General features: G+C 31.7%; 6 protein-coding genes across 12 annotated transcripts in view; 1 reads left to right on the forward strand and 5 right to left on the reverse strand.

Annotated features, from left to right (window-relative positions):
• LOC111428863 (supervillin) overlaps positions 1 to 13152 on the forward strand; it is a 133517-nt gene that overhangs the window by 92641 nt on the left and 27724 nt on the right. The window lies entirely within an intron of this gene.
• Positions 1008 to 2158, reverse strand: LOC111428866 (brachyurin-like). Its single transcript, XM_023064574.2, has 3 exons — positions 2049 to 2158; positions 1756 to 1997; positions 1008 to 1696 (listed from the first exon to the last, which is right to left on the reverse strand). Exons 1-3 carry the CDS (start codon positions 2091 to 2093, stop codon positions 1126 to 1128), a joined length of 858 nt encoding a protein of 285 aa, XP_022920342.2. The 5' UTR covers positions 2094 to 2158; the 3' UTR covers positions 1008 to 1125.
• LOC139432609 (brachyurin-like) lies at positions 3437 to 4579 on the reverse strand. Its single transcript, XM_071201282.1, has 3 exons — positions 4472 to 4579; positions 4179 to 4420; positions 3437 to 4117 (listed from the first exon to the last, which is right to left on the reverse strand). Exons 1-3 carry the CDS (start codon positions 4514 to 4516, stop codon positions 3547 to 3549), a joined length of 858 nt encoding a protein of 285 aa, XP_071057383.1. The 5' UTR covers positions 4517 to 4579; the 3' UTR covers positions 3437 to 3546.
• Positions 6082 to 7212, reverse strand: LOC111428865 (brachyurin-like). Its single transcript, XM_023064570.2, has 3 exons — positions 7106 to 7212; positions 6813 to 7054; positions 6082 to 6752 (listed from the first exon to the last, which is right to left on the reverse strand). Exons 1-3 carry the CDS (start codon positions 7148 to 7150, stop codon positions 6182 to 6184), a joined length of 858 nt encoding a protein of 285 aa, XP_022920338.2. The 5' UTR covers positions 7151 to 7212; the 3' UTR covers positions 6082 to 6181.
• Positions 8802 to 9951, reverse strand: LOC139432611 (brachyurin-like). The gene is made up of 3 exons (XM_071201285.1): positions 9842 to 9951; positions 9549 to 9790; positions 8802 to 9488 (listed from the first exon to the last, which is right to left on the reverse strand). The coding sequence occupies exons 1-3, from the start codon at positions 9884 to 9886 to the stop codon at positions 8918 to 8920; spliced, it is 858 nt and encodes a 285-aa protein (XP_071057386.1). The 5' UTR covers positions 9887 to 9951; the 3' UTR covers positions 8802 to 8917.
• LOC139428878 (brachyurin-like) lies at positions 11452 to 12584 on the reverse strand. The gene is made up of 3 exons (XM_023064573.2): positions 12478 to 12584; positions 12185 to 12426; positions 11452 to 12122 (listed from the first exon to the last, which is right to left on the reverse strand). The coding sequence occupies exons 1-3, from the start codon at positions 12520 to 12522 to the stop codon at positions 11552 to 11554; spliced, it is 858 nt and encodes a 285-aa protein (XP_022920341.2). The 5' UTR covers positions 12523 to 12584; the 3' UTR covers positions 11452 to 11551.

Here is a 13152-nt window from a genome sequence, read left to right on the forward strand (position 1 = left end):
AAAATAGGTTATCGTTCTATTCATAAACACGGGAAATAAATAAACTATTAATTGTAGTCGCGTGTATGACAACTTGTTTTTTCGCAACATTCCGTAAATGATTTATTAGTTGATCTTATTTTTATCAATAAAACAACAATAACCAACACGGATCTCTATAAAACAAGAAACTTTTTTCTCGTTTTTTAATAATACACAATGGAATGAATTATTATATTGTACTGTTTGATGTTGTTTTATTTCAAATAACGCGCAAGTATGGCTTCGCATTAAACAAATCACTTTCGTTTTATCACTCGTAATTGATAGATGATAAATTGGTCGTAAAATCCACTATTTTTATACAATGTTCTGTTTTTATATGAGTTGTGTTTAAAATTATTACGTAGAATAACGAAAATTATTGTTGTTGTCTTAATTGGAACTATTTTATTGAAACATCTTTCTTTCATTATCTACTTTCTATATTTTTACATTTGTTTTCAAAATTCAACTTTATTTATTTATTCAACTTATCTAAATTGTATCTAAATATAATGTCAAATATGTGGTTAAAGTGATTTGCGATATTCGGAATCGTTTGGAAATTACAGTGTTGAACAGACCCGATGTAGCTGCTTTAACAAACATTAAATGTTTAAACGCATTTTTCTGAAAACTGTTTCTTTCAAGACGGTGACCACGTTATCTCGAAATCTATGGGACGAATTCTTTTCAAATTTGAACAACTTATTCAGTACTTATGTATGCACTTTGCAAACTAAGATAATTTTGGTTCGTCAAGCCGTTCCTTTTTTTCATGGTAAAGAAGTCATAAAAAACACCAGAATTCAAAAAACATTCAACACAATGCTAAAACTTTACTTTCCAATATTTTTTGACAATCCTAGTTCAAAAACTGCTTCATACTTTACAAATTACAGCAATCGTGGCTATCTCATTTTTTGAAAATGAGTGGTTACGTTATGATAGCATTGAAGTATACCAGTTAAATAAATATTTAGTCATTTTGGATTTACTTGAATTAAATTTTATTTTTCTTTCTGTATAATAATAAGTTAATTTTTAATTAATAATAAATAATAACTACGTCTACATCACAAATAAATAATATAAATAACATTCTTATTCTTTAATTTTAACATCGGTATGTTTCTCGATCCAATCTAAATAACTCGTAATTCTCGTATACACAGTAGGCCACATGCTTTCGCATCCAAATCCAGATCCAAAAGATACAAGTCCAACTTGCACGTTATCAACAACGATCGGACCACCGCTATCACCTCTGCAAGCTGATACTTGACTGTTGTGCCCTTCGGAACAAATGTGACTATCACGGACCGCCCCAAAGAAAAATAGAGAACAAAGCCAGTTTTCCATAATGAAGGATTCAGCGGACTTCAAAACGTCGGAAATTCCAGTGGCATCATCGGATGTTATTCCCCAACCGCTGACTCTTGCATCTTCATCAACAAAAGAATGACTTTCATGTTTACGACTGGGCAAAGAAACGGTGTTGATGTGTTTGTTGAGCTTTACAGGGTTGGGTAACTGAATAAGTCCGATATCATACAAATTTCCATTTGTTCCGTAAAGTTCATGTGTACGCAATTCGGATGATTTTATTCTTATTTGGGTGGGTTCGTCTTCCCAAATGTGATGGGCACCGAGTATGACTTCAGCAGATAAAGATCTATAAATAATGGAGAAATATTGTATTTTTTTGATTGTTTTAAATTAAATTGATTTTACCCATTGGTGCAATGCGCTGCTGTTAAGATGTATCGATTAGAAATTAAAGAACCTCCACAAAAACCTTGTTTACCATTGGGGAGGTCAAAGAAAATTCCAGCTTGGTATGGAATAGAATGCTTATCGACTTCATTTCCGTTGATGATTTTGTTGTCGATGGGTGATTTAGATAATATTAGGCGATGAAGAGATTTGGGTGGAAATACTTTTGGTTGAAGATCTTCGACATGGTGGTAGTTGGCCTAATTTTAATAATTAATAATTTTCAAAAATTATATTAAGTACATTCTTACCTGAGCCAATGTAAAAATAGCCCCCAAAAAGATTAAGGTGAACATTTTTATTTTGTAGAAAAGATTTTCTTATTGAATTGAGTTTTCGATTTGTTTGAAATGTGAATGATCGCGTAGGGTTTATATACTACATTTAGGATAACAAATTGATCCTAATCTTTCTCTAATCCTGAATAGATTATTGTCAATCATAGATAATTATTATTAATTGCGGTCTCGTCTGCTTCCTTATTTATTTATTTTTCCGCGGAATTTCGCAACCGATATGTAGTTATACCTGTTTTTATTAAAAGCACAACAATAAACAAAACAAATTTGTATAAAATAACAAAACTCCTATGTTCTTTTTAAGTAAGAAGTTCAATTTTATTTTTGAAGATCTGAATGGTTTAAATAAAACGCAACGAGATCTTCGCATTAAATAAACCACTTTTTGCCGTTAATCCTATTGTTGAATATGATCGTAAAATACCTAAATTGTATTCTACTATACAAAAAACATGTTTTGGATTATCAAATGAATCGTTTACATTTTTTTATTTCTCGCAAATAAATAAGTTATTGTCCATAACAAATCGATCTGTTTATTTTTGAATATATCCTTTGCCGTTTTTGCCATAAAATAGTTTTCACATCTTGTTTTGTAGCCTATCTTTATCGTAAATGCACCTTTAGATCATTAGAAATATTTTGAAACTTCGGACATCTCTGTATGGGTGGTATTTCTGGTATCAAAGGATCGTTAATGTCAAAGGAATGCCAGAGAGGTTTTAATATATCCTCCTATAAATAGATATTTGGGGATCTTTTGATACTATTAAAACATCTTTAACATCATAACATTATCAGGATGGTTGCTACATTGATACCATATCGATGAAAAGATGGACAGTTTTTAAGGATGTACGGTTCAAATAAGCCGAATAAAGCTGGATAATCTGCCAAAATGTATAACTTAATCAAACCGAGGTCGCTTGCGACTGAGGCACTACATTAATACATTTTCGATGGAAACCTGAACACTGTTCAAGAACTTAGGATTCAAATGAGCCGAGGTTGCGTCCGAAACGCTTCATCTATAGGTCGATACCACAGGTTTGTTATACTTTTAGTCACATCGGTGAAAAAGTTATGCATAGAATTAATATGGTTCAAGTGAAGAAGGAACTCATTGTATTTGTCCTCAAGATTACAGATTCACAGGAAATATTTTTATTATTAACAGTATTCGTTATACATTCAAAAGTAAGGCGGATAGAGAGCTGTGAATTTATCATTAACTTTAAATTTTCAGTTAGCAAAGATAGTTTGAATACAAAAAAAGCATTGGTTTTATTTGTGCATGTTGGTCAAGCACATATATTTGTAAATATATATATAACATCAAAGTTGTTTAAATAATTTCACATTTTTTATTAAATATTCGTATATAATTTAATTCTGAATAAATAATACAAAATAATATCTACATCACAAATAAATAATATAAATAACATTCTTATTCTTTAATTTTAACATCGGTATGCTTTTCGATCCAATCTAAATAACTCGTAATTCTCGTATACACAGTAGGCCACATGCTTTCACATCCAAATCCAGATCCAAAAGATACAAGTCCAACTTGCACGTTATCAACAACGATCGGACCACCGCTATCACCTCTGCAAGCCGATACTTGACTGGTGTGCCCATCGGAACAAATGTGACTATCACGGACCATCCCAAAGAAAAATAAAGAACAAAGCCAGTTTTCCATAATGAAAGATTCAGCGGACTTCAAAACGTCAGAAATTCCAGTGGCATCATCCGATGTTATTCCCCAACCGCTGACTCTTGCATCTTCATCAACGAAAGAATGACTTTCGTGTTTGCGACTGGGCAAAGAAACGGTGTTGATGTGTTTGTTCAGCTTTACAGGGTTGGGTAACTGAATAAGTCCGATATCATACAAATTTCCATTTGTTCCGTAAAGTTCATGTGTACGCAATTCGGATGATTTTATTCTTATTTGGGTGGGTTCGTCTTCCCAAATGTGATGGGCACCGAGTATGACTTCAGCAGATAAAGATCTATAAATAATGGAGAAATATTGTATTTTTTTTTGATTGTTTTAAATTAAATTGATTTTACCCATTGGTGCAATGCGCTGCTGTTAAGATGTATCGATTAGAAATTAAAGAACCTCCACAAAAACCTTGTTTACCATTGGGAAGGTTAAAGAAAATTCCAGCTTGGTATGGGATTGAGTGTTGCTCAACTTCGTTTCCATTAATGATTTTGTTATCGTTAGGTGATTTTGATAATGTTAGGCGATGAAGAGATTTGGGTGGGAATACTTTTGGTTGAAGATCCTCGACATGGTGGTTGTTGGCCTAATTTTAATAATTAATAATTTTCAAAAATAGTATTAAGTACATTCTTACCTGAGCCAATGTAACAATAGCCCCCAAAAGGATTAAGGTGAACATTTTTATTTTGTAGAAAAGTTTTTCTTATTGAATTGAGTTTTCGATTTGTTTGAAATGTGAATGATCGCGTAGAGTTTATATACTACATCTAGGATAACAAATTGATCCTAATCTTTCTCTAATCCTTAATAGATTATTGTCAATCATAGATAATTATCATTAATTGCGGTCTCGTGTATGCTACCTTATTTATTTATTATTCCGCAAATGATTTGTAGCTATACCTGTTTTTATTAAAAACACAACAATAAACAAAACAAATTTGTATAAAATAACAAATACTCCTATTTTCTTTTTATGTAAAAAGTTGGGCGATTGAATTTTATGTTTTGAAGATCTGAATGGTTTAAAATAAGACGCAACCACACCTTCGCATTAAATAAACTACTTTTTGCCTTTAATCCTATTGTTAAATTTAGTCGTAAAATATCTAAATTTCTACTATACAGAAAACATGTTTTGGATTAATAAATTAAACGTTTACATTTTTTATTTCTCGCTCAATAAATAAGCTATTGTCCATAACAAATCGACCTGTTTGTTTTTTTACATTAGTTTTGGTTTTATTTTTGCTCCTTTTTTGTAGAAATTCGTAAATTAATATTAACACTAAAATAACCTCTGCCGTTTTTATCATGCATATATTATAACATGTGTTATAATAACTTATGATTAACACATGCGAAATTGATGATGTATAAGGTTTTTGACTATCCACAGAAACTACCTGATAAGGTAACATGAACTCTTTTGATGTAGAAAATATTTATGCCAGAGGGTTAAAAGTGCAGGCCAATGATTTTGCTGGAGGAGTAGAAAATTTGTGTTCATAACGGATCATCTTTGTGGTTCATCTTTATTCTAAAACTTTCTCGAACTCCATAAAGATGTTTGGAAATATCTGGCTCTTGTCCATAGGGAATATTTCTAATACTGAAACATAGAGATGCGATGATAATTGTAACATTTCATTTTTTAGCTTATTTTAGCTTCATACAAATTCTTGTTTTAACATCCTGTTTTATAGCCAATCTTTATTGTAAACGACGCTTCTGGTATCAAAACATCTTTAATATCATAGAGGTGCAGAGCACTTCTACCGTATTCAGATATAAGCTGACATTTGGAAATCTCTTGCTAGTATTAAAACATCTCTAGAATCATAACAATATCAGGAGAGTTTCTACATTGATACCGTAGTAATGAAAAGCTGGACAGTTTGCAAGAATGCATGACTGAATCTAGACGAGAACGTTTGCGGCCGAGGTATCACATCGATGGCTTATTGATGGAAACGTTTACAGTTTTCAAGTATGTATGATATAAATAAGCCCAGGTCAAATTGTTCAAGTGAAGAAGCAACTTATTGTATTTTACCATATCTGTTTTCACCATCTCAAGCTACAGATCGGCACCGAACATTTTTATTATTGACATTATTCGTAATAGATCAGTTCAAGGGAGTGCTTTAAGTGAGAAGCAGTGTTATAATTTTCTTGTTAAACTATTGTTATGATCAGTTATAGATATTTAAAAATATATATAACATTAAAATTGTTTATAAATAATTTCACATTTTTTATTAAATATTCGCATATAATTTAATTCTGAATAAATAATACAAAATAATATCTACATCACAAATAAATAATATAAATAACATTCTTATTCTTTAATTTTAACGTCGGTATGTTTCTCGATCCAATCTAAATAACTCGTAATTCTCGTATACACAGTAGGCCACATGCTTTCGCATCCAAATCCAGATCCAAAAGATACAAGTCCAACTTGCACGTTATCAACAACGATCGGACCACCGCTATCACCTCTGCAAGCCGATACTTGACTGGTGTGCCCATCGGAACAAATGTGACTATCACGGACCGCCCCAAAGAAAAATAGAGAACAAAGCCAGTTTTCCATAATGAAGGATTCAGCGGACTTCAAAACGTCAGAAATTCCAGTGGCATCATCGGATGTTATTCCCCAACCGCTGACTCTTGCATCTTCATCAACGAAAGAATGACTTTCATGTTTACGACTGGGCAAAGAAACGGTGTTGATGTGTTTATTCAGCTTTACAGGGTTGGGTAACTGAATAAGTCCGATATCATACAAATTTCCATTTGTTCCGTAAAGTTCATGTGTACGCAATTCGGATGATTTTATTCTTATTTGGGTGGGTTCGTCTTCCCAAATGTGATGGGCACCGAGTATGACTTCAGCAGATAAAGATCTATAAATAATGGAGAAATATTGTATTTTTTTGTATTGTTTTAAATTAAATTGATTTTACCCATTGGTGCAATGCGCTGCTGTTAAGATGTATCGATTAGAAATTAAAGAACCTCCACAAAAACCTTGTTTACCATTGGGAAGGTTAAAGAAAATTCCAGCTTGGTATGGGATTGAGTGTTGCTCGACTTCGTTTCCATTAATGATTTTGTTATCGTTAGGTGATTTTGATAATGTTAGGCGATGAAGAGATTTGGGTGGGAATACTTTTGGTTGAAGATCCTCGACATGGTGGTTGTTGGCCTAATTTTAATAATTAATAATTTTCAAAAATAGTATTAAGTACATTCTTACCTGAGCCAATGTAACAATAGCCCCCAAAAGGATTAAGGTGAACATTTTTATTTTGTAGAAAAGATTTTCTTATTGAATTGAGTTTTCGATTTGTTTGAAATGTGAATGATCGCGTAGGGTTTATATACTACATCTAGGATAACAAATTGATCCTAATCTTTCTCTAATCCTTAATAGATTATTGTCAATCATAAATAATTATCATTAATTGCGGTCTCGTGTATGCTACCTTATTTATTTATTATTCCGCGGAATTTCGCAAACGATTTGTAGTTATACCTGTTTTTATTAAAAGCACAACAATAAACAAAACAAATTTGTATAAAATAATAAATACTTCCATTTTCTATTTAAATTAAAATTTGGACGATTGAATTTTATCTTTTGAAGATCTGAATGGTTTCAAATAAGACGCAGCCACACCTTCGCATTAAATAAACTACTTTTTGCCTTTAATCCTATTGTTGAATTTACTCGTAAAATATCTAAATTTCTACAATACAGAAAACATGTTTTGGATTAATAAATTAAACATTTACATTTTTTTATTTCTCACAAATAAATAAACTATTGTCCATAACAAATCGACCTGTTTATTTTTTACATTAGTTTTGGTTTTATTTTTGCTCCTTTTTTGTAGAAATTGGTAAATTAATATTAACTCTAAAATAACCTCTGCCGTTTTAATTATAACATGTGTTATGATTAACACCTGCAAAATTGATGTTATACAATGTTTTTGATTATCCACAGAAATCACCTGGTAAGGTAACATGAACTCTTTTGATGTAGAGAATATTTATGCCAGAGGGTTAAAAATGCATACCGATGACTTTATTAGAATAGAAAAGAAGTGACTAAAAAGGATCATTTTTGTGGTTCATCTTTATCCTAACATTATTTCCAAGTCCACTTCACGTATATCAAATCAATAGAAATTTAAATAATTTGCAAGGATGTATGATTTAACCAAGCTGAGGTTGCATGCGTTCGAGGCAGTACATTGATGGCTTATCGATAGATATAAGCACAGTTTTGAAAAATGTATCTTGTAAATGTAATCTTTAAAAAGCTGAATAGTTTACAAGGTTGTATACTTTAAGCAAGTTGAGGTCGTTGCGAGCGAGACATGAAATGTGGAGTACATCGATCACTTATCGATAAATATCAGGTTAATTTTCAAAGATATGTGATGTAACCAAGCTGAGGTCGCTTGCGACCGGCGCCTTACATCAATGCCTTTTTGATGGAAAATTGTTGTTTACAACAACGTAGGATTCAAATAAGGCGAAGTCATTTGCGTACGAAGCTCTTCATCCATAGGTCGATAATTGTTGTTATATTTATATCCACATCAATAAAGAAGTGATGCATATATTTGATATGCTTCAAGTGAAAAAGCAACTCATTGTATGTTTCCATATCTGGATTCCTCGCCTCTACACTGCAGATCCACACTAAATATTTTTATTACTGACATTATTCGTAATAAATTAAAAAGTAAGCCCGATAATAATCTGTAAGTTATCAGTATGTTTAAATTTTTCTAGAGCATTGTTGCAAAGTCTCATCATTAACTTTAAATTTTCAGTTAACGTTTTAACAGTTTATGCATTTTGGTTAGGCAGTGTTATGATTTTGTTGTTAAACTATTATTATTGTTAACTTATATTTGTAAATATGTATAACATTTAAGTTGTTTATAAAATAATTTCACATTTTTTATTAAATATTCGTATATAATTTAATTTTAAATAAATAAATAATACAAAATAATATCTACATCACAAATAAATAATATAAATAACATTCTTATTCTTTAATTTTAACATCGGTATGTTTCTCGATCCAATCTAAATAACTCGTAATTCTCGTATACACAGTAGGCCACATGCTTTCGCATCCAAATCCAGATCCAAAAGAGACAAGTCCAACTTGTACGTTATCAACAACGATCGGACCACCGCTATCACCTCTGCAAGCCGATACTTGACTGTTGTGGCCTTCGGAACAAATGTGACTATCACGGACCGCCCCAAAGAAAAATAGAGAACAAAGCCAGTTTTCCATAATGAAGGATTCAGCGGACTTCAAAACGTCAGAAATTCCAGTGGCATCATCGGATGTTATTCCCCAACCGCTGACTCTTGCATCTTCATCAACGAAAGAATGACTTTCATGTTTACGACTGGGCAAAGAAACGGTGTTGATGTGTTTGTTGAGCTTTACAGGGTTGGGTAACTGAATAAGTCCGATGTCATACAAATTTCCATCCGTTCCGTAAAGTTCATGTGTACGCAATTCGGATGATTTTATTCTTATTTGGGTGGGTTCGTCTTCCCAAATGTGATGGGCACCGAGTATGACTTCAGCAGATAAAGATCTATAAATAATGGAGAAATATTGTATTTTTTTTGATTGTTTTAAATTAAATTGATTTTACCCATTGGTGCAATGCGCTGCTGTTAAGATGTATCGATTAGAAATTAAAGAACCTCCACAAAAACCTTGTTTACCATTGGGGAGGTCAAAGAAAATTCCTGCTTGGTATGGGATTGAGTGTCGCTCGACTTCATTTCCATTGATGATTTTGTTATCGTTAGGTGATTTCGATAATATTAGGCGATGAAGAGATTTGGGTGGGAATACTTTTGGTTGAAGATCTTCGATATGGTGGTAGTTGGCCTAATTTTAATAATTAATAATTTTCAAAAATAATATTAAGTACAATCTTACCTGAGCCAATGTAAAAATAGCCCCCAAAAGGATTAAGGTGAACATTTTTATTTTGTAGAAAAGTTTTTCTTATTGAATTGAGTTTTCGATTTGTTTGAAATGTGAATGATCGCGTAGAGTTTATATACTACATCTAGGATAACAAATTGATCCTAATCTTTCTCTAATCCTTAATAGATTATTGTCAATCATAGATAATTATCATTAATTGCGGTCTCGTGTATGCTACCTTATTTATTTATTATTCCGCAAATGATTTGTAGCTATACCCGTTTTTATTAAAAACACAACAATAAACAAAACAAATTTGTATAAAATAACAAATACTCCTATTTTCTTTTTATGTAAAAAGTTGGGCGATTGAATTTTATGTTTTGAAGATCTGAATGGTTTAAAATAAGACGCAACCACACCTTCGCATTAAATAAACTACTTTTTGCCTTTAATCCTATTGTTAAATTTAGTCGTAAAATACCTAAATTTCTACTATACAGAAAACATGTTTTGGATTAATAAATTAAACGTTTACATTTTTTATTTCTCGCTCAATAAATAAGCTATTGTCCATAACAAATCGACCTGTTTATTTTTTACATTAGTTTTGGTTTTATGTTTGCTCCTTTTTTGTAGAAATTCGTAAATTAATATTAACACTGAAACAACCTCTGCCGTTTTTATCATGCATATATTATAACATGTGTTATAATAACTTATGATTAACACATGCGAAATTGATGATATATAAGGTTTTTGATTATCCACAGAAACTAACTGATAAGGTAACATGAGCTCTTTTGATGTAGAAAATATTTATGCTAGAGGGTTAAAAGTGCAGGCCAATGATTTTGCTGGAGGAGTAGAAAATTAGTGTTCATAACGGATCATCTTTGTGGTTCATCTTTATTCTAAAACTTTCTCGAACTCCATAAAGATGTTTGGAAATATCTGGCTCTTGTCCATAAGGAATATTTCTAGTACTGAAACATTGTAGAGATGCGATGATAATTGTAACATTTCATTTTGTAGCTTATTTTAGCTTCATACAAATTCTTGTTTTAACATCCTGTTTTATAGCCAATCTTTATTGTAAACTACGCTTCTGGTATCAAAACATCTTTAATATCATAGAGGTGCAGAGCACTTCTACCATATTCAGATATAAACTGACATTTGGGAATCTCTTGCTACTATTAAAACATCTCTAGAATCGTAACAATATCAGGATAGTTTCTACATTGATACTGCAGTAATGAAAAGCTGGACAGTTTGCAAGAATGCATGACTGAATCTAGACGAGAACGTTTGCGGCCGAGGTATCACATCGATGGCTTATTGATGGATACGTGGACAGTTTTCAAGTATGTATGATATAAATAAGCCCAGGTCAAATCGTTCAAGTGAAGAAGCAACTTATTGTATTTTTTCATATCTGTTTTCATCATCTCAAGCTACCCAGGCACCGAACATTTTTATTATTGACATTATTCGTAATAGATCAGTTAAAGGGAGTGCTTCAAGTGAAAAGCAGTGTTATAATTTTCTTGTTAAACTATTGTTATGATCAGTTATAGATATTTAAAAATATATATAACATTAAAGTTGTTTATAAATAATTTCACATTTTTTATTAAATATTCGCATATAATTTAATTCTGAATAAATAATACAAAATAATATCTACATCACAAATAAATAATATAAATAACATTCTTATTCTTTAATTTTAACGTCGGTATGTTTCTCGATCCAATCTAAATAACTCGTAATTCTCGTATACACAGTAGGCCACATGCTTTCACATCCAAATCCAGATCCAAAAGATACAAGTCCAACTTGCACGTTATCAACAACGATCGGACCACCGCTATCACCTCTGCAAGCCGATACTTGACTGGTGTGCCCATCGGAACAAATGTGACTATCACGGACCATCCCAAAGAAAAATAAAGAGCAAAGCCAGTTTTCCATAATGAAAGATTCAGCGGACTTCAAAACGTCAGAAATTCCAGTGGCATCATCGGATGTTATTCCCCAACCGCTGACTCTTGCATCTTCATCAACGAAAGAATGACTTTCGTGTTTGCGACTGGGCAAAGAAACGGTGTTGATGTGTTTGTTGAGCTTTACAGGGTTAGGTAACTGAATAAGTCCGATGTCATACAAATTTCCATTTGTTCCGTAAAGTTCATGTGTACGCAATTCGGATGATTTTATTCTTATTTGGGTGGGTTCGTCTTCCCAAATGTGATGGGCACCGAGTATGACTTCAGCAGATAAAGATCTATAAATAATGGAGAAATATTGTATTTTTTTTTTGATTGTTTTAAATTAAATTGATTTTACCCATTGGTGCAATGCGCTGCTGTTAAGATGTATCGATTAGAAATTAAAGAACCTCCACAAAAACCTTGTTTACCATTGGGGAGGTCAAAGAAAATTCCAGCTTGGTATGGAATAGAATGCTTATCAACTTCATTTCCGTTGATGATTTTGTTGTCGATGGGTGATTTAGATAATATTAGGCGATGAAGAGATTTGGGTGGGAATACTTTTGGTTGAAGATCTTCGACACGGTGGTTGTTGGCCTAATTTTAATAATTAATAATTTTTAAAAATAATATTAAGTACATTCTTACCCGAGCCAATGTAAAAATAGCCCCCAAAAAGATTAAGGTGAACATTTTTATTTTGTAGAAAAGATTTTCTTATTGAATTGAGTTTTCGATTTGTTTGAAATGTGAATGATCGCGTAGGGTTTATATACTACATCTAGGATAACAAATTGATCCTAATCTTTCTCTAATCCTTAATAGATTATTGTCAATCATAGATAATTATCATTAATTGCGGTCTCGTGTGTGCTACCTTATTTGTTTATTATTCCGCAAATGATTTGTAGCTATACCTGTTTTTATTAAAAACACAACAATAAACAAAACAAATTTGTATAAAATAACAAATACTCCTATTTTCTTTTTATGTAAAAAGTTGGGCGATTGAATTTTATGTTTTGAAGATCTGAATGGTTTCAAATAAGACGCAGCCACACCTTCGCATTAAATAAACTACTTTTTGCCTTTAATCCTATTGTTGAATTTACTCGTAAAATATCTAAATTTCTACTATACAGAAAACATGTTTTGGATTAATAAATTAAACGTTTACATTTTTTTATTTCTCGCTCAATAAATAAGCTATTGTCCATAACAAATCGACCTGTTTGTTTTTTTACATTAGTTTTGGTTTTATTTTTGCTCCTTTTTTGTAGAAATTCGTAAATTAATATTAACACTAAAATAACCTCTGCCGTT

This window comes from Onthophagus taurus, chromosome 1 (genome assembly GCF_036711975.1).
Source record: "Onthophagus taurus isolate NC chromosome 1, IU_Otau_3.0, whole genome shotgun sequence".
NCBI lineage: Eukaryota > Metazoa > Arthropoda > Insecta > Coleoptera > Scarabaeidae > Onthophagus > Onthophagus taurus.